General features: G+C 40.8%; 2 protein-coding genes across 7 annotated transcripts; both read right to left on the reverse strand.

The window, feature by feature from the left end:
* Nucleotides 1–1493: 1493 nt before the first annotated feature.
* Nucleotides 1494–9502, reverse strand: LOC135675743 (uncharacterized). 4 transcript variants are annotated; one of them, XM_065186204.1, is made up of 4 exons: nt 8913–9502; nt 6479–6847; nt 1767–6364; nt 1494–1676 (listed from the first exon to the last, which is right to left on the reverse strand). In XM_065186204.1, the coding sequence occupies exons 1-3, from the start codon at nt 9093–9095 to the stop codon at nt 1808–1810; spliced, it is 5109 nt and encodes a 1702-aa protein (XP_065042276.1). In that variant the 5' UTR covers nt 9096–9502; the 3' UTR covers nt 1494–1676; nt 1767–1807. The 4 variants fall into 4 exon arrangements, with proteins under 4 accessions (XP_065042276.1, XP_065042277.1, XP_065042275.1 ...); XM_065186205.1 differs by having other exon boundaries at nt 1494–1689; nt 8913–9498; XM_065186203.1 differs by having other exon boundaries at nt 1494–6364.
* Nucleotides 9503–15689: 6187 nt separating this feature from the next.
* Nucleotides 15690–20138, reverse strand: LOC135675744 (uncharacterized). 3 transcript variants are annotated; one of them, XM_065186211.1, is made up of 2 exons: nt 18650–20138; nt 15690–17860 (listed from the first exon to the last, which is right to left on the reverse strand). In XM_065186211.1, exon 1 carries the CDS (start codon nt 20096–20098, stop codon nt 19073–19075), a length of 1026 nt encoding a protein of 341 aa, XP_065042283.1. In that variant the 5' UTR covers nt 20099–20138; the 3' UTR covers nt 15690–17860; nt 18650–19072. The 3 variants fall into 3 exon arrangements, with proteins under 3 accessions (XP_065042283.1, XP_065042282.1, XP_065042281.1); XM_065186210.1 differs by having other exon boundaries at nt 18594–20138; XM_065186209.1 differs by having other exon boundaries at nt 18551–20138.
* Between the last annotated feature and the right edge of the window lie 3353 nt (nt 20139–23491).

A 23491-nucleotide genomic window follows, 5' to 3' on the forward strand; every position in this document is an offset into this window, starting at 1 on the left:
CTAATTCATATCGTGCTCTTCAAGCACTTGTCAACCTGCCAGTTTCTTATCATCCACTTAAATGTCTCCTCACTGTTCCATGATCAACTTAGTGTTTGCAGTATCAAGACAAGAAATCCTTATCGTCACTTGAAGACATGCTCATCCTCTTCCACCTCATAAGCTTTTGGTGGCATGCAACGATGATCCCCTCCTCTCGTTTGACGTTCTGCAACGACCACTGTGATGCCCCAAAGGAAGGAGGAGTTCCTCAGAAACAAGGTTTTACGGTACAAATCTACGTCTACAATATGATATGAACCGCAACAGAACGTGTCCGTCCTCTCTTTCCCTATCTTCTTCGTGTGGCGGTCCGAACCCGTGTCATCTCACTTGATGGCAAAAGGGAAAGGACATGATCGTCACGGGCACCATGTCCTTTCTCGGGCGATGTCATCGCCTCGGTGTCATCGGTGGGTCGCGTGAACAAAGCAAAGCCGGGAATGGAGTCAGATGCTGCCCGTGCATGCACGCGAGAGCGAAGGATGGACACCAATCTCTCTCTCTCTCTCTCTCTCATGGAAATCTCTGCCCGTCGCCTTCACGTGCATCGACAAAAGACAGTTGGATTTGTGTAGTTGATTTCTCCTCGCTCGGAAAGATCCTACAAGACAAAATGTACGCACGCGTACCGTCAGGTAATTGCTGTATCCGTGCGGCTCGCATGTGATGTGAACTCGGAAGCGATCTGATTGATAGAAGCCAATGGCTTCTCTGACAGCTTTGAAGCTTTGTGCCAATTGGTCCTCACAGTTACAGGGTGTTCGTTCACTTTTGCCTCTTGTTTAATGAGGCTCTGTTGTTGAGAAAGATGTGCTATCATCGAACTGCTCATCAGATAAATCAATCAACATTTGCTTAGACCACACGCTTGTAAAAGAGTTGATGGGCACATCACCAACATGAGAACACACCAACAAAAAACATGGCACCAAAACGCTTGTAAGCAGCAGGCATTACAACACTGGAAAACTACACAGGAGGAGAGTCGCCTTTTTTTTGTTGGTTAGGAACAAAGAAAGAAACATGCTCTGGCTTCACAACTCTGGGCCATCGCAGTTGTTGGTTGCCAATTGATCCATCTGAGTTTCATGGGGCGAAACTCTTTTAACACAGGAATTATATGATTGCACAGCTCAATGCTAATGTGTTTGGCATTCAACACAGGAAAGATGGAAGTACCCTGACATGCAAACTATGTTATCGATGAATGTAGCAGTACTCGGCTACTGTGTGGAGCAACAAAGGCAGATGGCATCTTGAGCTGTGGGAATCAACGGCCGCAGACCCATCGAACGAAGAAAAGGACCTGATTGCTGTGGCTCCTGTGGAAGATGTGGTAAATAAGAAAGACTTGACAAGGCAATGTCGCCATCCTCCGACGGATATCTGATATCGATATCCTCAAGAAACATGCTTGAACGTGCTAAAGAAATGCTAACCAAAGCAACCGCTGAATCCATGAAAATCTGTTTCAGAGAGGCATCACGTGTCTCAACATTACATGAAATAGAGCAAGTTTCGGCATTCCTCAAAGACTTTCCCCTCATCCTTAGGAAACAGGATGCATGTGGGCTCGCGTTGTTTAACTTAGCATGATGCGAAGGCAATATAAAGGATTCCAAGAACACCTGTGCCTGTGAAACAAAGCTGAAAATCTGATATAATCTAGAACATAGCACGTGTCATGAACATACGCACTTCGCATAATAAAGATGATAGCTCACCGCAATCAGATGCTACTAACGAATTGTTGTTCCTGATCCCTTTACTGCCACGAGAGTTGCTTGTAGGCAGATCTGTCGGCATCCCAACCTCCTTCAGGCTCCTTCCTCTTCAAACCCCCACCTGGCACTGTATACATTCTCACCTGCTCCTCCGTGAAAGCCTGGGAGGTTGTCACCAAGAGTTGTCTCGATGCCCAGGAACTTCCATCTATATCTGCATTTCCTGGACCTGCATTGAGATCCAGACTTGGTGTGATCCATTTCCGAGTGTTGTCAGATCCGCCACTAGTACTACCCTCTGGAAAGCTCATCGTGTAAGGCCTTCGATAATTGGATAAAACAGTACCAGCAGGTCCAACAAGTGGTGATGGAATCGCAGGGAAACTTGAACCAGCACCAGATGAAGAATCGACAAAGGTTGTCGGTGCACCTGAAAATGAAGTTGATGCAAGAGGAAAATTGGACCCATAAGTAAAGCCAGCATAAGGAAATGCTGCAGCAGGAGTAAATGCCATGGCTGGAGATGATGAAAGCACTGCTCCCCTGTGAACATCACCCCCGAAGGGGCCACTAGCAGTAATCGGCCCCAAAATTCTTTGGGTTCCTGGAGCTGCAACAATTGGATAAGGCTGCTCTCTGTTGGTCAAGGATGGTATAGCAACAGCAGGATAAGAACTACCAGGGGGAAACCATGATGATACACTTCCTAACTCAGCAGCGTTGGTTCTGATGCTGGAAACTGGAAATAAGAAGGGCATACTGCTAATGTTTTTTATATTTTGGCTCCTGGTTACAGATTCAGCGGAAACTTCATCAGGGATGGGTCCATTATTCAAATCAAAGTCCCTTAACATATTGGCCTCCCTACTAGGTAATACTGTTAATGCTGGTCCTACAGTCAAAAGTGGCACCTCCAGTCTATGGGAGCTGCTTGCTAAGAACTGGCCATTTTCTGTACCTTCATCAGTTCTATTTAGATCAAGATCAAGTCCTCCAGAAATCTGTGGGGGTACATCAAGATTGCTTTCTGTCCCCAGCTCAAAGCCTGTGGTCTTAGAAAAGCTCTGCATGGTCATGTCTTCAAGAACTCCCTCATCGGGTTCATTCAGATCAAAATTGAGTGGAGCACGACACTCTTTCCCAGCAGAGTCAGATGGTGGCATGTCAGGACTACTTGGTGGCATCTCCAGAACTTTTCGTGGTTCCGCTGGCCGAAAAGCACTAGTAGCAGCTGAACCCTTCCATCCAGGCTCATCCTTGCTCTTAAGCAAGTTTTCAGGTGGAACAAAAGCCCCTTTTGCTGGTGCAGCTACTGTTATTGGAGCAGGTGAGACATTTGACATTGGATTTGCAAAAGGAGACAGGCAGGGCAAATCAATTGCCGTGGAGCAGAATGTTGCAACTGAAACAGCAGTCTCACCATTGTTTCCATCATCTCCAGGGATGCCTTCATTCAAATCAAAGTCAAGCTTACTGGCAACATCTGAATCAGCAGTAACAGCCAATAAAGAGGCCTCTAAAGATGACGCAAGATCCTCCCTCCCATCTCCAACAATCCCAGATAATCTACAACCAGCAGGCTTTGATTGATTCTCAGTATCTTGGTTCATACAACACAATGGTGTTTCTTGACTGGCTAATCCCATTGATAACCTAGAACCAGCAGCCTCTGATTGATAACCAGTATCTTGGTTCGTACAACTCGATGGTGGTTCTTGACTGGTTGATCCCACTGGAGAAGTTTCATGAGCCTCCGTTACTTTCAAATCTTCAACCCCAGCAGTGTCGGAGGCAGTTGCTGGTCTAGCTGATTCATCAAGGTTACTTGGATTGAGGCTGTTATCTACCTGTTTATCATTTGACTCCAAGTGACTTCCCCCTATGTTACCAGGCACACAAGTCCTGGATTCATCAGCATTTTCAGGACACGGCACATCATGAGATGACATAACAGCATCACCACTTCTATCATCTGTTATCAGAAGTTGCTGCTGGTCAGATGAGGTTACAACCTCGGTTGTTTCTTTTCCGGTAGTACATATTTGAGACTCCTCAACAACAAGCTTTTCTGTATTAATCCCTGAAGAAGAAAGGTCAAAATCACATCCATTTTTGCAAGCAATTTCAGAGTTACATGGATTGCCATCTCCAATCGTTTGATAAGCACATTCAACATGCATGCTTCCATCTGCTGATAAGCCTCTTTCTTTAAGCTTGCAATCTGTATGACAGTCTAGAACCTTCTCATCTGTTAACCGTTGTTCCTCAAGCAGAAACGCTCTATCATTGTCCTGCTTCTCCCTTTTAACTGGTTTGGACATGGAAAAATGCCGATCTCTTTCTCCCTCAAGTTTCAGCTCAGATGTAGCATAATAGTCTTCAGTTTTAGGACTCAGAGCAGCAAAAGATTTCTCCGCATGACCGCTTATCAATTTGTTATCCTGCAAGGGGACAGCAATTCCATTGTCTCCAGAAAAGTTTGCACCATCCTGATATGAGGCATCCTTAGTTAAGATAGAAGCAACACTGTTCTCTTGCTTATTGGAATCGGCAACGACAACTTCATCTGACTCAAAATGGCTCTGGGCTGCATCATCACTTGGCAACCTTGGATTGGCCTCCGTAGACGGATCCTCTGTCACAGGCGAAGTTCCAGGAGAGCTGGTAGGAGAAATTAAGTCAGACGTGGTCATTTCTCCAGCTGCCACACTAGCAAGTAGATTCATCCCAATATCATCATCAACAACCAAAGGAGTATTTGCTTCAGAGTATTTGACACAGCTTTCGATCAAGGCATTTATAGAACTAAAAGATCCCCTTGTCCTGGGTTCAGTCAAGAAGACCCCCCTGTCATTTCCAGATGATGAACATGCAGCTATTGGAGCCTCTGCGGCCTTCCCGGTATCTTCAGTAGTCCCAACATGCTCTTCATCAACAGCAGGTGATATAAAACCTCCAGCTCCTACTGCCAGTTCTTTGACATCATTGCTCTGCCAAGACTCTGTATTAGCATCTGTAGCAGTATTAGGACAAACATCACCCTTTACTTTTGTTCTACGATCATTGTACTCATGCTTGTCTGAGACCCCAGGAGATGATGCTCTGCTGCCTGAAATTGATGGATCTTCAAAAGAACCTCCACTTGCACTTTGTGCAGGGCTTTGAGCAGGATTCGGAAGCCTAAGAATGAGTCTCTGATTATTTCCATTATCTACAGCAGGTGTATCAATTGGTTTATCACATGTCAATCCTGATAGTGATGATTTTTCCAAAGTTGTAGTCTTATTGAGGGAACCAGATTTACCCAGATTAGTTTCCTTCTGAACTCCAGAACTACTGGTTCCCGAGACCCCATTGCTAGATCTTCGGTGACGAGATGAGCCGACAGCCTTGGCAGTATTTATTGACCCAGCACTTGAATTCCTTGTGTCTTCCTTCAACGAAGTACCAACTTTTGCCCGATCAGTAGAACAAGTCTGGCTATTGTTCTGAGATTGACTTAAACTACTGTTCTTCTCTTCTTTGCCTGCTGTTGGCGGCATCTCTGCACTCCCAATGTTAGCGGCTGCTTTGCAAAGTGGGTCCTTCAAGACAACTGCAGTAGATGTTGTCAGAGTTGATCCCTTTTTCAAAGACCCTTGTGTCACTGAAGATGACTTCACAACAGCATCTGATGTTCCAGGCTTACCAGGCATAATTTTACATGATGCAGTCTGAGTTGCAGGGCTCTTCACACCCACCTCAGTCGATCCAGCACGTCTATTTCCCGCATTAGAAATATCAGAAGATCCTGGCTTTACTTGCCAAACAGGTTGGCTCGGTGCAACAGATTTTGCATCATCAGTCTTTGTGATTTCGGCATCAACCCGTTTCTTCCAAATGTCAATAAGGCTCCTGGCTTTCTTCTGGATCTCTGAGTTTTTATGGTTCCGTAAATTATTCACAGATTTACCAATGTTACAAGTCTGTAGAGCATTAAGGTTCACAGGTAGTTTAGCGAGTGCACGAAGAAGAGCCAAGAGTAATTCCTCAACAGCTTTATCACTTTCTTTGGGACTACTACCATCACCAGCCTTAGGTTTGCGCACCTCCTGAAGCCAATCATCCAGAATCGGCACACCCCTAAGCTGCACAAACCTGCCAAGGCAATCATATCGATCAGTGGCTGCAATCACATCTGCAACCAGCACCCTACCAGCAACATCTATTTTCTTCTCAGTTCTATCAAGTTGCATCAGGTTCAACAATTTCTCAACCCCCTCAGTGGTTACAAGTCCACCTTTTTCTGTTATTTTGACTATTTCTGCTTTTATCATGTTCTCACATTTAAAGCTAGCAGAATCACCATCATCTGGTTTAGGAAAAGAACGCTCTCTCTTGATATGCTCAGTGCCCTGATCACTCCTATCCTTTCTTTTCCCCTTGGTCTGAGACGGGAGAGAAAAGCCGGTATTATGTACACTGTCTGAAACAGATTTTAGCTGTTGTGTGCTTGTCGGACTATTATGTGATTTAGGTGAACGCTCACCGGATTGAATTGTTGCATGCATTTCTAGTCGAGTTTTGTCCAAAAGCTGATTTACTTCATCCTGTCGTTCCTACAGAGAACAAGTAAACCATAAAATGTAACAAATGATTAACCTCGGCTAAACACCAAAAGAAAGCAGTTTATGCCACATAGAGCCAGACCATTAGGACAGCACAAAACTCACATTGATATAATCTTGATCAGTTAACCACCACAAACACTTGTTAGTAATGTCATATACTCGTCTGCAAACAAATGAAGATATCCCAGCTGGAAGCTCAACACCCTTTCGTAGAAACGCAACTTTACATGGGTGAAGCAATGAAGCTGCGGGTATCACATCCTTGTGAAATGAATAAAAAATTTCATTTGGAGCAGCTTCAAGTAATACATCTTTAGCAAGCTTAACATCAGCAGGTCGGTAAAGCCAATTAACACATAACTTTAGGTAATCCTCTTTGCCTTTTGTAAACCAACGAATTATTCCAATGAAAGGTGGTGCATTGCCAGCTTGAAAAAGAGCACAATCACCAACTCGAATTTTACGCCCATCCTAAAGTGCAGAAAATTAACAGGCCATTCCAGATGAAAAAAAGAAAGTAAGATGGTTCCCATAGGGACAAAAGAATAGACAGAATAGAGTAATTACAAAAAACAACTACTAAGATACCCCACACAAAAGAAATAGATACTGTCTAACACAAATATTTTTTTAACTGTGACAACTAAGACAGCATGAAGAACAATGTTTTCATTCACCTCATAAGCAAGCGGCTATTAATACATCAAAGTACGGTACTCATATGCAACTTCCACCTATACTAACAAAATGTGATCTAACTTTATTAATGCGAATCATAAAACATTAATATAAAAAATAAGGTCAAGATAAGAATATAATATATTGAAACAGGTTAGTTTACATTTTTATAATTATTTTAAATGAAAAGAAAATTAACATAATAGAAAGATGCAGATCGTGTACCAATGTTAGAATGTTCCTTCTGATGTTAACAATCATTAAGTTTAAGTAATCAAAGATATTTCAGATAATACCAGAAGAAGAATGCCATGCAAATAATTTAACTCTAGTTATGCAAATAATTTCCCTCAGTTATTGGTCTAGCACAAAAAATTCTGTTGAAGATCATGCCAAAAGCAAAGATAAAGAAAAATAATTCATACCATAATAATGCAACCCTTGTGCTTACAACTATAACTTAAAAGTTCATAAAAACATTGACCACAGAAAAAGATGCTGATGCACGACCAGGTATCTCGGGGTTCTGCACAAAGAGAACAACAGCAGCACAACAACCAGAAGTACAACAAGAATGATTGTCAAAAGTACGGCAAGCATGGTTGTCAAAATACGGCAAGAACAGCTACCAATGCAAAAGAGATTATTAGCAGACCAATTTCAGATGTAAGAATATAGAATTGTATCAAGAAGCTATATTCTTGTAAAGTTTTAGTTACCTAGTATAAACGCAAAGATGTGCATTGATAAAGGAATTACTGAAGGGCCTATAAACAATTACAAGTCGTATTTTCCAAATGAATCAGGATAATCTAAAACTACAATTCAACTCCTGTGGCTCACATGAAGCTGATACTGAAGAAGCTAATTGTAAGAAACCAAGTTAGCACAACCCCAAACTGGATGAATAATTCATAGAGCAAAATAAGTTGTGGAACCTAGAAATTTCACCCGCGAGCTTTGTTCCATCAATGAACTCAACTTAATAACTGAAAAAGCATATAATTCACCGGCAACCAACTTCCACATGACATGAACAACGCAAAGAATATTTCCAAAACCTACACCTACCAAACATTAAATAAAAAAGCTGTTAGTGAAATTTTAGTAGTAACTAAAAGGTTGAATCCTCCTAGAATTAACATGAGACTGGAAGGTATCTACATGAAGTATAGGCAAATAAGTCACAAAACAATAACCATAAAGACCAAGAACTATGTGTGTATCATCAGAACTATGAGAAATCATGTTTCAAATGTGTTTCCAACACCAAAATCCAGACATCTATTATTGAAACAATAATCTCAACACTTATTACGTTCACATAACTTTATCATACTTTTTACCAACAAGTTTGAGTTTCATATTGAGCATCAAGTCCCAAAAGAAGCCACCTGGCGTAACATGCTTATTAGGCACGGCCATCTGTGCCCGAGAATTGTCCTTGACCAGAAAAACATCCTTAATGTCGATGTCATAACACATAAAAGCATACAAATACTAGAACTCCTTTTGAAGAAAAATAGTTGCTTGATTAGCAGTTCTCTTGGCAAAAAATCATGAGCTCCTTGTATGAATTACATGGAAAAAAGAAGGCCACAAAACTTAAAACAACTAACAAAAATGAAGTATACCGCTTCAAAACCAAAACAAAATAACGGATAATCACAGGAAAAAGACCAAAAAAAAAATCAACAAAGCCCGCACAGAAACTACATAATTGAGACAATACAATTAAAAACATCATAAATCCAAAAACAATATCACTAAATAACTAAATCCTCTTAATCAATCGTAGGCCAAAATTTCCCCTAATGCACCATACAAAAGACGGATGAAACCCATAAAAAGAAGGCACCTTTAGGAACGAATCGCGTGAGGACAGAGGGGAATCCGACTCCGAGGAGGCGTTGTCCGGCTGAGCTAGAGTAGGAGGAGGAGGAGGATGAGCTGCTGACGATGCTGATAGAGCTGTACCGGGCGCAGGGACCGGCCACATGTGCGGCCGCCGTTTCCTCTCCTCACCTTCCCGCCCATGCATAGCCTTTCATCCTCCCCTGTTGTGTTGTCTCCGACCCCTCCGCCTCGAACCATCAAATCCCCCTCCACCCCGACCCGTCTATATTCTCACCACCGCCGTTTACGAAACGACAAAAGAGAACCACCAAACCAAAATTGTTACATCACAAAACCCCCCACACCCTGCCGGTCTTTAGATCCGCCTTCTCCTCGCCCATCCGCAGGATGAATCCCCCAATCAGCACGCCAGGGCAAACCCTAATTGTTCCGGCTCGACAACCACGCCGAACGATCGATCGATCGATCAATCGCCCCAAGAACACGAACAGTTCCCAGGATTGGGAGATGAAAGGGATTTGGAGAGCGATTTTGGTCGAGGGTTCCCCGATCTGATGAGAGAGAGAGAGAGAGAGAGAGAGAGGACGGGTGTACTTTGGGTAACGGGAGAGGAAAAAGATAGGGGTTGGTGCCGTTTAGTTGATGCCCGAGAACGGAGCTAACGTGCGCCTACCACGGCTTGAGCTAACCTGCGCGCCGGGTAAACGGGTCGGGTTTGTTTTATCAAGACATGGTGATGATTAAAGCGCTAAGTACGTAATTAAGAGGTGTTTTGATTCCCGTTATAAGCATCTAATACACATATTATATGATACTCACATAATTAGGTCTCATAAATTACCTGCAGAATTAAAACTAATATCCGATTCGATAAGTCTATTGGATCCATATTTTATGTCGGATTTGGTTCATTTTTTCTTTTATTTTTGTTTTTATTTGTGACTATTATAATAGTTGATGGCATCCATTATAATATTTTTTTCATTGCTTTAAACATCACATAGTGATCACTGTTATTCAATATTGCAATCGATAGATACATAATAAGAATAAAAATCATTGGCTGATTTAATAAGGATAAATAATTTACAATTATAATCCTTCTTCATACAAAACACTACTTAATACTGGTAGATGTTCTGGTTGTTAATCTTCAGATACAAAACTTCTTGATGATGAATCATTTCATTATGTTGTCATTTCAATATGTTGCTTCTTTCTCATGAAAGATTCTTTTTTTCAGAAATTTTTGAAAGATCCAAGACAATACTTCAGTTTATTTTTTTTCACTTATTTCGTTCTTGACAAAAAAATATATATGATGGTAAAAAAGGTTAATATTATCTAATATTATAAACATCTAGGTTTATTTATTTTAATATAATCGATTTTATCAATAAAAATATGAAAAATATAAATATAAATATAATTTTAATATTTCAATTGGTGATGATGGTGACATTATTGAGAATCACAAGTTGTTGTTGTGGATGAGGAGAGAGGTGGTGAGAAGAGGGGACTACTCGACATCAGAGTAGGTGACCCTCGCTCAACAACTACGTCGACATCGACATAGATATAGAGTGACATTAACGTCGTGAAGTCGACGTTAATATGTTATTAATAAAGTCGAGAACGAAAACGTTCTCGATATTATTAATAAAGTCGACTACTCGACATCCTGGCACAAATAGATCGGGATCTTAAAATAACTAACTACAAGAGTTAATATGTTATTAATAAAAAGAAAAGGTAAGATGGGTAGAAAGAAAGAAAAGAAATCTCTGATGTGCTTATCCTGGCACAAATAACAGTCAGATATGAAGAACTAGCTTAGCTCATTCATGTCATCCTTTGGTCACCCCTGCACAAGACACCAGCTGGTATTTTTCCATTAACCATTTGAGTTTCGTATAATTTTCGGCGTTGCCAGCAAGATTTTTGTTTGGATTCACGAAGTGACTACTGATCTTCCAAGAAGCAGCCCAAGGTCTGGAATTGTCCATCAAATCCTCCTAAGAAAGACATTTAGCTCGATGGAAGAAGTGATTGAAGAGGAAGACAGGTTCGTGGCTTTGATGGTTGTTACACAGTCTATTTTAGGGACCATTTAATATCGAAATCAGTCCATTTTTTATCCTGTTTCCAATTCTGTGATGTTGATCATGACATTGCAAGCTTCTTTGTCTGAAAGTGATTGCTGTAAATCACTTCTCTTCCTCTGGAGATCCACAGGCTCTTATCTTCGCTGATAGGATTCTGGGCCACAAGTTGGCAAGGAGAAGGAACAAAATAGCAGAGGAGGCAGATGAGCTACACTGCAGTCTGTCACTGTCAAGGATCTGCTCATGCATTTGACACCTAATTATGTAGGAGTACCAGTTTCAGCAGATGCATGAGGATGTGCTCTTGAAAGCAGCTCAAACAACTTATTGGATTCATTGTGGTCAGTAGAGTTTCTGCAGATTCTTTGATGAAGATCTTAGTCTGATGTTGAGGAACACATTTACAGTTCTTAGCCAGTCATTAGGCTTTTGCTGCATTACTGACAGATAAATTGTCAGTTTACATATGTTTCAGGAAAACAATAATGGATGGAGAAAACTAAGAAACAAGAAATTGGAGTTCAAAAGAATATGACAAATTGGATTAGTCAACATCACCATTCTCATCATCACACAGCATGAAACTCAAGAGGACAATGTCTCGATCATAATTCATTGAGCTGACCTAACAAGGGTGAAGTCAAATTCTACCAAATTGAGTAGAAACATATCAAGTCAACCTGATTGATAAACGACTATGCCGTTCATGTAGGTTTCTTCCATCCAACAAGAGTGCATGACAACTTGTAACATCATCAACTTGTTCTACCCTTCCCTGAAGATGTTCGTTCCAGAAGTCAAGTTGCTGATTATGTATGAATTGTCACTCACATCCTTCCATCACTAAAATCCTTGCTGTAATCTCACACCTTCATTTTGGAGGACACAATGTCAGTGACTGTTATTTCAGCTGAGCAGTTCCTTCTGACCTTTTGAGGATGAAGACAAAGGCTACTGCTGAGGATGAAGAACTCCCTGTGGTGAAGAAGAGTGAAGAAGAAATCACATCTGCTTGTGGAATCTATTCACAAGGTTGACAAGTTAATCTACATCTTGTTTCTTTCAGTTCATATATGAGATGTGGTTGGAAAATGATGCAGAGAAGAAACTTGTTTATCCATTAGAACACTGCATGTTATTCTTGTCTGCAGTCCAACCATCCAATTATATCATCAAAATTACACACATAAATTGCTGAAATTAGTCTTTTTACCCATCAAAGCATCCAGTTTGGATAACACATTAATCAAAATATCAATTCATTCTATTGTTTTTGATATTCAAGAATCCTTCTTCTGCAATTGGACCTTTGTGGTGGCAGCTGCAAGCCAGTAATAATGGAGCTACTCGCAGAGATGAATGCATTATGGAGTCCCCAGTCATGCCTGTCTCAGCCAAAGGAATTTGGAAAAAGAGGTGAGGAGAGAAAGAAGACTGCAGATAGGCATTGCTACTCTCAAAAAATGAAGGCCATAAGGGACCATCACAAAGAACCATACCTGAAACTTGGCACAGGCTGTGTTTGTGTTGCATTTAAACCAGCAAAGCAGATCAACAAGGAAAGCATTTTCCTACTGACACTGCAAGTCTGTCCATTTCCTTTGTGTTGGTGTCTTGTAGCAGTTCTTCTCATGCTCACAATCTCTCTACCTTCTTTGCTACTGTCCCTCTGTCTGAACAACATTGTAGACCAAAATAAACTACTAAATCTTCTGTAACTTTGCTTAGAAACAGCACACAAACATAATAATTCATCCATGTCCTATAATGGGACAAGGTTCATTCTAATTAATCCAATAATACATAGAAGTCACAACTATGGATGATGAGATATCTTGAAGAGCCATGTTACTATTTTTCAGAAACAATATGTAGATTAAGATCTTGCACATGAGATGAAAACATATCATGGATTATCTTGACTCGATGGTTTTAGAATAAAACAAAGATGTGAATCCAATCCAAGTGGACTTAAGCATGATATGGATTCTATTCTCTCAAGAACATAATTATGACAAAAGGGTGTTTGAAAAGAGAACCCACATGCTCTAGTTAAACAAAACAACTACAACATGCTTAGGAACTTTGTGGAAGAGAGGCATATTTAGGTCATCAACTCATGTTGGCTTTTCGTTGGAACAAAGAGTGGGCATGAGGTTGGACTGTGTGATTACTCCAACACTTCACATGCCCTCTGATTAATTTGATGGCCATGTGGATTGTGGACCAAATGAAGAGACCTCAAAACTAGGAAGGATTGTTTCCAAGGAAAAGAAACTTAGACAAATTATAACTTACAGTATTCATCAGTCCAACAAGCTAACACTTAAAACATCATACTTAATTCAACCATGCAGATAATGTAAAATGAACATGGAGCTGAAGTAACCTCCCAGAGCTAAGGTTTCTTGTGGACTCTCTGAAACGAGAAGCATGTCCTGAAGCAACACTGATGGTGAGGAGCAACAAAGAGCACATACATACTGCTACCTGATGCCCAAAGGCAACACCAAAGAAATATGAACAAAGAAGACGATCTCTATTTAGGTAACAGTGGGCCATGAATATGATCACAGTAAGGGCACAGCTTTTGACACTCCATAACACCCCAAGTTCCATCCCATGAGCTGGTGAGTAGAAAAAGAGCAACGAGGTTGTCTTTATTGGTGATTCAGTGTCTTATCTTCTTCCTTGTAATGTGACTTCTCCAGCCCACAAACACCCATGACAAGAAGAATCTCATGCCCTTGTCCGCTGCTGCTGCAAGCAGTAGATGATAACTCCCTCATCCCGCTGCAAGTGAGACGTCATGCCACCAACCATGTATGCTTCCCTTGCCTCAGCATTCTCTCTAGCTCTGCATTACATTCCGTGCATGACACACACTACCATATATCCAAGTGTTCTGAGACTTCAACCTAACGGAAGCTGCAGCTTCTCCATTCCTGCATTGACAGAGAGGAAGGAGGATGGGGAACTGCCAAGCATCAGAGGCAGTGGTGATCCAGCACCCTGGAGGGAGGGTGGAGCGGCTTTACTGGCAGACGAGTGCCGCAGAGGTCATGAAGAACAACCTGGGCTACCACGTTGCCCTCATCACGCTCTGTGTCACAGCGGAGCAGCAGGAATTGCTCATGCTAGGCCAAGTGTATTGGCTCATCACCTCCCAAAGTTCTGATCTGTTGATTCCACAATGGAATTTGCGATCCTTGCTTGTTTAGCTTTCAAATGTATTCTAACAGTGAAAGTCTGCTGATCCTTTCTTGGTCAGAGGTCATGGTGGCTCTGAGGGCAAAGAAGTATGAGAAGCTCAAGAAGAGGCAGGATGAACTGATCAGAAAACAGTAATAAGACCTGCAGCATATATCAAACAATCAGGTAGATCTATTGTGTAAGAATTTCTGTAGGACTTGTAAGAATGAATTGGGCCAATATAATAAAATGCATCAGAAGAGTTGAGAAATTAATACCGTCAGCTGTTTGAGGGTGTTCTCAATGGTTTTTCTATTCTTTAGGTGATGCAGGTAAAATAGCAGGACAGGGATCAGCTAAGGAGCGGCACGCAGATGGCAGCGAAAGCCCGACACTGACATCCTTCTCTGGAGAGCATCTCAGAAGTTGGAAGCTAAATCTTTTGAACATCTTGTGCAGTTCTCAAGACAAAAAAAAGATCAGATTTCCAGCATGAGATGATCTACCCATCTCATGGAAGAGAATATCATTGTGAAGATAAAGCTACAGTCCATGATGTGATCAGCAAAGTTCAGAAAAAATGAGGCACATCATAACATCATGATCTAGAACTTGCAAAAGATGTAATTAATGATACTGGGCATTACCTTTACTTGCATCTGAGACAGTGCCAATCACTACCAACTTCAATTTGGCTGAATCTGAGACAGTGGTCTCTGTCATCAAGAGTGTACCTTGGTATTATATGAGCTCGAGGAAGTTTCTCCTCCTTCATTGCAAGCAACATATCATAGAAAGGCTCCACCAACAGTGTCCCAGGGACTCCGTACGCCTTGTCTGTAGAGCACCAAAAGATGCTGCTAAGGCTTTTGATGCTTTGGTAGATTTGCTCTCTATAGAAAAGCCTACTACACAGTCATGCACATATCAGAGATTAAGTATAGACAAGCATGAACAAGAAGCATTTGAATCTCAAGTGCATCAAATCCTTTATTGGGTGATTTAAACTTGGTGTAAAATCCTCCTCATGTCCACTTCTATAATCTCTCTCAAACAGTGGGAAGAAATTAGAAGTAATATAACGGTTGATTATTGTATTTACAGCAAATCCTAAAATTGGAATATTGAAGTATGGATTTTGTGGTCAAACCATGAAGCACTTCATGAAATCAACTATTTTTTCCTGCAGTGAATTTCACGGAAGTGCTAAGACCAATAGAAGATCCAAATTTATGATCTTTCTACACTAACAATGTGCCATGTTATCAGATCCATTGATTTGATCCACACATCCCAGTTTTAGTTAGCAATTCAAAGAAAAAAAAATATCTTTCATGGCTAATCTGCCATGGTGCACAAGTATGGTCTATAATTTGAATCAGAACTTCTGAATCAGTTTTGGCCCAAATATATGTGATTCCTTCATCAAGAGCCTGCTGAAATATGTCCTTGAGTGCCAAGGCTTCACATAAGAGAACAAATTTTAGGACTTTTCAAAGGACACCTTGCAAAGATGAGCACACCATCAACACTTCTTAGAATGCAGAACACTCTTATCACCTAAATTGATGTAAGAATAATCAAAATTCAGGTTATGCCAACTCAACCAAGTCTCAACAAACCCAAGTCTGCCTTTGGAGAGAATGGCCTTTAGAGTTCAACTGAGCTGGGAGATCCTTGGTCATACTGGAGATCCATACCGTGTAGAGTTCACTGGTTCAATTCCACAAAAACAGCTTCATTTCTGGCTTTCTACACAAATATTTGCAACAGAGGCTCAAGATCGTGGTGTTGGGCTTAGCGAAATCATCACCTTCATCGTGTCATTCACCATCAACACACACACACAACAAAATGAGGGAAGATAACTGACAACTGATCCTCTGAAGGACCAAATATATATGGAAGCAGTATATTTGAAGAATGTGTTCAATATAATCATTAAAAAAGGTCACAAAGAAATACAAGATGTTGTTCCAGGATATTCTCATATCAGTTTCAATAAAAGCAATGCAAGAAGCAATCAGTAGCTTCAATAGATTTCTTGAGCTATATCTGTCAGACACATTGGTGTGGGCCTGACTCAAGGAAAGTATGCTTTGTAGATTGATTTTCATATGAAATGAACAAAAGAAAAGGATATCAAGGTATCAGAGTGAGCTAATACTTGGGTCTGACTTACATTCATCGGAGAAATTGGTGCAAGTTCACAAAGAATTTGTACACTGTAGAGACCAAGTCCTATTTGCGGTTGGTTTTGTCCATTTCAATCTCTCAAAGCAATTAATGTCAGCTTGGCAGTTCCTGTTTATTTTCCTAAAAAACTGGAAAGTTGCTGAAGTCAATATCATACCAGTTATACCTATCTATTCTAGACCATCAATTACACAGACAAGCATCCTATATTAGTCATTAGTTTACTTGTAAATCAACTATAGAACACAACAAAAGATCTCAACATTTCTAAGTCCATTAGTTTGCTTGTAACTTTGAAATAGTTTTCTATTTCACCCTTTATCCAAATTCTTGATTAGCTTGATACAATTTTCTGAATGCTTCACGTAATGCTTTATTACAAATCATTAAATAAATCCTACCAACTCTTCCTTATTAGTCTGTGTCCTTCAAGGAGCTGGCATCATGTTGATGGTCAGAAATACCGCACAAATCTTCTATGGACACTCTACCATCAACCTTCTTTAACAATTTCATGGGAATGCTTTTATTTGTGTGTCCAGTGTTGTGTGCATCGCAGATGATCCCAGATTGAAGGTACAGTCAATAATGACAATGATCGAGAGGACTTCTACACGAATGACTACTACAGGCTATCGGTAAAGCAACCATCAGTTTTGCTAATCATACCTTTACACATTTACATAATAACAGAACAGAGGAAAAGAAGAATAGGTTGGTAATGTGCTCATACGGTGGAATGGAGTCATGGACAACAACAAAAGGAAGATATCTGCTAGGAATTGATGGGAATGAAGTATAGTGGAACTTCCTACTTGATTTCTTTTCGTGTAGTCTATGCTAGGGACAGTATCCAAAATAGTAATATTGTTCCATGATAAAAAGACAAATCACAATATACATGTTTATGCTTCTCCCTTTGCAGGGCACCAAAAAATCTTCCAAGATTTGCCTCAATATACTTGCAGAGAGGCTGGTAGTAACAATTAGCCAATTTGATTATAAGGACAAGACATCAATCAACTAAGCCAATATTTTAATCTAGAACAGTTGAAGCATTCAAAATTATGGGAAAAGCACAAACAGTCACTGTAACTCAGGCAGTATTTCCAGCAATTAGTGTGTGTTTAGGAAAGGAAAAAAGCAACAAAGTTCTTCTGACATGAGAGAAGATGAACTGGTTGATTGAGGGATTCTTTGTGAGAAACATTGCTTTAACGAGAAGCTGAATTTTTCTGCAAAGATATTTCTGATATTCAATATAAAACTTAGCTTTCTTGTGAACAAATAGAGCAGAATAATTTCCACAATTTTCAACCAGACACATATTTTCCAACTTTGAGGATTATTTAGGGCAAAATTTCTCCATTAATCGAAGGTTCTATTCCTCCTTCCTCTGATGAAGTCGATTTGAATCTTCTACATCCTCTTATTGCATGTCAGCTTGAAAAAGTACCTGTTTCAAATGTCAGAGATTAATAAGCCAGTACTCTCTTAGTAAAAGCAAAAGTGAGATAGAGCTCTTTTATTGTACATCTAGTGTGAGTAATCAACATAAGCCAGGAAACAGTTGGCAAAAACTAGAGATCATAAAAAAAAAAGGAAAGTTAGTGTCATTCTATACCAGAGGTCAGTGAATTGTTGAAAGTTTTTCATGGCAAGTGCATCCCTAAATACATGGCAGGCATTTTATCACTTTAACACATAGATACAAAATATGTTTAAACTATGATCACAGCTTTCAATGTACAATGAAATTAGCATTTTGACAAAATGGTCAACTTTATCATAATACATAAGATAAAGACATGATAACATTCCATATCCCATAAGTACCTGATATGCTAACAAGAAAGTATTACTACCAAGAATAGCACATGTGAAAAGAACAAGTTTTTTCCTTTCCTGCAATTGTTTAGTTCCATAGTACAATTGCCAATAACATGACCACTAAATTGTATTTTATTTTGATCCCTTTTTACATTTGTCTTATATGGGCCACACCCCATTTCTTAATCACTGACTGTTCATTGCCAAGAGATTATATGGACTGAAGCCAAAAACTAATTATGCAACAGCGGAATAAAGACAAGATACACATCATTTGGTTGATTTTCTCATATAGTTCAAGAAGAACCTAAGTGACCTGAAGAGAAAGAGGAAGTTTATGTGCAAAAGCTGGTCAGCACCAGTGAACACATTGCTGGCTGAAATCAACTCCTCCAATAGAATTAGATTATCAAACCTGCAGTTTTCTCCCCCCTTTACCACAAGATGGTAATCCGATGAACAGGTCAAGTTGCATCATTGAAACAAATTATCAACAAACTACATCCAGAGAAGTCCGCATTTGCAACCTACTCACAAATATGAAATCCGAACCTCCCCCCAGTCTTTCTGGAAGGATATATCTTTGCTAAAAAACTCAAGAATTGCATCTTTCTCCACAGCAATTAAGTTCCCACATTCTACATCAGTGTTTCTCTTTACAGATGGCAACCCGTTTCAGGATGATCCTTATTGCATCCTTACCCCAATTATCCAGTATTTCTAAATGATCTCTTTGTTGGAGAACTTGAGAAGTGCATATTCCTCGACAGAAATCAGTTCTCATACACTACATTAGTGCTTTTCTTGTATGAATGATAACCCCTCTCAAGATGATTTATTAATGTAGATCATTTGAATCTGAATTCAACTTCCACCAAGGTTTCTTATCTCTCTCTCCCACCAAGCCCAGGCACCCATCTTCCTCATCCCCAGCGTCACTGTCATCATCAAAAATATCACTTTCGCCTTCCTCTTCCTCTGGCATATGCCTCCACTCTAATTTCTTCAGTAAATCCCGATCTTTCCACCTGCCCACTGCACTGGCCGCCTCCTCCTTTGCCTTGCCCGAGACTACATCCTTCCATGACAGCGCTGAATCTGCGTACCTCTTCAATGCCCCGTCGCCCTCGTCCCCCACCACAACCGTCTTCAAACACCTCATCCTGGCCTCTCTCATCACTCCAAGAAACCCGGAATCGTCCGAGACCAACACCAAGCATCCAACCTTCCCCCGATCCATCGTCTCCACCATGTGCTCTCTCAGCGCCCGGTCGGCCGCCTCCGGTCGGTCATCGACAGTCCGGACCACAACCCCAGCCCGGCGGAGCTCGTCGGCGAGTCCGTACCCGACTTCGGGGGTCAACAGTTCCCTCGCGGCCTTCTTGTACTTCTCCATCTTCAGCGACAGCGCGGCCACGAGCCGGACCCTGCGGCCGCCGGTGACCGAGTCGATGCGGCGGAGGCGCTTCTCCTGCTCGCGCTCGTGGATCTGCCTGAAGTGGTTGACGAGCTTGGCGTGGGCGAAGAAGCGGCGGCCGCAGACGCGGCAGAGGTAGGAGGGGACACGGGAGGGTTTCGCAGCCTCGAGGTGGTCGGCAGCACGGCGTTCGGCGCGAGCGGCACGGACGGGGGCAGGGAGGTGGCGAAAGGCGTGGTGGTTGGCGTAGGCGACGGAGAAGCGTAGGGGGCCGAAGGAGGCGGCGGCGAGGTGGAGGCGGACGGCAGCGTCGTAGGGCGGGATGGTGTTGGGCGGCTTGTTATCGAGGTCCCAGAACACGGCGACGGCCCGGGAGGAGGAAGCAGCGGTGGCGAGGGTCCGGTGACGGCGAACGAGACGGAGGAGGCGGCACGGGGAGAACGCCATCCTTTCCCGTGCTCAATGCTTTTCGATCCGACCCACGAATCGGGACTCGGGTCCGGTCCATTTATATAGCCACGTCGCGCTACCGACCACACATTTCGATTTAGCTACATAAGCTAAATACGCAAAAAAAAGAAAAGAAAAAAGATTTTGGGATAAATAAAATAACGAAGAGCTATCAAAAAAATAATATTCTTAATTAAAATAAATATTCTATATTTTATTTTAATTTTATAAACTATTTGAATCTTAAAAATGAAGGTGTGAAGTTTATATAGAAATAGATTAGCTTATGACGACTTATTGTTGTGATGGTAGAGATTCTTAGAACATGATTTATTGGTGTTGTATGAACCATATCTTAATTATTGGCGCAAATGCATTATTATTTTCAAGCTTTTGAGAGGATAGACAAGTAAAAATCATTTTCTTGATGCAGTTAAATACAATAAAATTAATTATTGCGTTAATTGAATATGTATTTACGTGTAGCAATCCATACCCGAGAACTTATTTTGCTATGCCTGTACTCAGTTAGCCCTAACCCTATATTCTTCGCTGCCTCGCCGCCTCTCCTCTCCTCGGCTTTGCGTCGCTCTCCTCCTCTTCTCGATCTTTCCCTGGACCGATCTGGCGGTGGAGGATCTCGGGGAATGTGAAGTAAGTAATAGGGGAAGGATCCTTCGTGACGACAGAGAACCCTAGGTTTTCAAATGTTCTTTCATGTTGTTCGATTGTTTCTCTGTATCTTTTATGCTTTTGTAGAGGATTTGTACGCGTTGACTATCGGTAATCTTTTGTAGAGTCACCAGCCTCCCGCCCACCACCGTTTTCTCTTTACCGCTCTGGATCGGGGTTTTCGTCAGCCCGATCATCCTTCAGTACCAAGCATTCTGCGTTGGCTGAGCGTGCTCCATCGCCACATTCCTGCTCTTCGATCGATCATACGCCTTCACCAAACTGGTTGTTATTTGTTGTTGATTTCACGTTTAGGGGCGGCCCACCTCTGATCTCTCTTCCCTCTTGTTGATGCGTGCGAGAGGTATCCTAGTTATGCAATTGGAAGAGGTATCCTAGATCTGTGGTTTTTCACTTGTACTTGGTAAACTTCAGTTAATTTCAATGAATTTTTTCAGGTCCAATATTTCCTTTAACCCAAAGATATCAGGGTAAAATACCTACTATAACTCGAAATCCAGAGTGTGGAATAAAAGAATTTGTTCTTTTACATAGTTGTTAAGGGGATCTACGCATTCCCTTTAATTTCTTAATATTTCTTTGCATAGATGACAGGGTAGAATTTTTGTTTAATATTTGATTTTGAAACGTTCGTAGAGCATCATGTTATCAAGACCATTTTTAACAGAATCAAGTTTAACAAAACCAGTATACACAGAATGGAGTATGGTGTCTAAAGGAAAATTGTCTTTATGATCTTTGAAGTCTCCAGGACTAGGAGAAGTAAAATCTATGTGGAGCTTAGATTCTCGACATTCTGATAATAACATTTATGTAAAAAATTGAACTGGGAGCCTTTTCTGGAGATTCCCATCCTTTGTCTTTAGGATTTTAAGGCATTTTGGAGCCGGGTGGTTTAGGATATGAATATTCTTTGTATCATTACCTTTTCTATTGGGCTTCTCTTTTCTTTGAAACTCTCAAGGATTTCATATGATGATTTTAGCTGTATGAAACTAGGTATGGAAGGAAGTAGCCTGGATGAACAATGTGATGTTGCTAAGTATTACAATAGTTCAGATTAGTGGAAAAATGAGAGTACACTTGTCCAAAGTTTTATGAAGAGCTTGTGTAACCACATTCTTAATGACTTCAATAATTTTGTACACGTCTTAATTCCTGAAGTTCCCATCGCTATTTCAACACTCGTGAATTGTCTCAAGTATGTATTCTGTCTGTGGTTGAATATTTTAACCGTTTTTGAGTTTATCCTCCTCTGTGACTCTGCAGGGTAATTAGCTACATTGGAATTACTCTCATCCATGGCTGCAAAAGTTGATCCATCAGCTTCTGCTGAATCTCGCCGTGTGCAATATACTGGATCTATGTCTACATCAGCAAACAGTCCTAAAATCTCCATGTTTGGAGCAAAATCTGGATTTGTTATACCAAAAAATAAACTGTCTGGTTCATTGGTTCCTATCTTCCAAAGGGGGGGGAAATTGGAAGGTGGTAATTCTGTTAAGGAAGAAACAACTAAACAAGTTCAGAGAAAAACAAAGTGGGGACCTGATCTTACACTGGATGCTGCTGTCAGAAAAGGAAGAGCCTTAGCATATCAGGTAAGTTGTTTAAGGTTGTAAAATATTTTGTTTGGTAACTCCTGTCGTCTTACAATGACTGTGATTCTTGTTTCATAGTAATGCTTCTGTGAACATGTATCAAGTTCTACTAGTCTATAAATCTGTTTGATTGAGCTGACATGCAATTCCATACTAATGTATTTGTTATTATGAGATATTCAACATTATACTACTTGTCAAGATTTGCAAATATTGAGATGCAACTGTTATAGTTCAGCTTCAAATGAAAGAAATCCCCACTCACCTTTTGTTTAGGGGAGACTTCTAACTGTTTTCTTCAGGCATTAGATGGAAAAAAAATTCTCATAGGAAGCTTGAACTTCCAGGTTACATTAAGTGATATTACTTCCTGAGCAGACTCGACTGGAGCAAATTACCCAGCAGCTGAAGCACGGGCATTTGGAGATAAAAGATAATCAAAGCCCTCTTTCAATAAAGCAGAATTTGGATGATGATTCAGATAGCCACCAGATTGACAAAGAGGTACTGAAATAAAGAATTTTTCTGGCCTTTTTATAGGGGCAAATTGCTATGAGTTACTTTGCCAATCCTGTAGCAGTTGCTGTTCCCTATTCTCTTGGTCGAATTTCTGCTAATTGTAATTGCTGATGTGTAGAGGATGCCATAATTTGGTTTCTGCTTATTCCATTTAGGGGCTCTCTATATTTGACAACTGTATTGATTTTCCTTTCTATCTTGTTGATTCTTAAGTCTAAACCTTTAGCGTGGAATATGCTGACCTCAAAGCTAGAGCTTTTGGAGTTGGAAAGGCGAGAAGTTATTGGTAATTATTTTATGTTTCCCAATTTGTTTTCTTTTCCTTTGTTTTAGAGTTGTAAGTTGCATCTTTCATATATGATTATTTTTATTTGCAGGTGAAATATTACGTCTGAATCCTTCATACAAACCTCCTGCTGATTATAAGCCATTACTGAAAGAAGCAGACATCCCCATTCCTGTAAGTTCATTCCATCATACATTTTTTGCTCTGTGCTGCTGTCATCTTAATTGTTCTTAGTACTTATGAGGCAAATTTATTTAGGATTAATGCTTACATGCTATGGCCTCTCTTTGA

Source organism: Musa acuminata, chromosome BXJ1-6, assembly GCF_036884655.1.
Source record: "Musa acuminata AAA Group cultivar baxijiao chromosome BXJ1-6, Cavendish_Baxijiao_AAA, whole genome shotgun sequence".
NCBI classification, from domain to species: domain Eukaryota; kingdom Viridiplantae; phylum Streptophyta; class Magnoliopsida; order Zingiberales; family Musaceae; genus Musa; species Musa acuminata.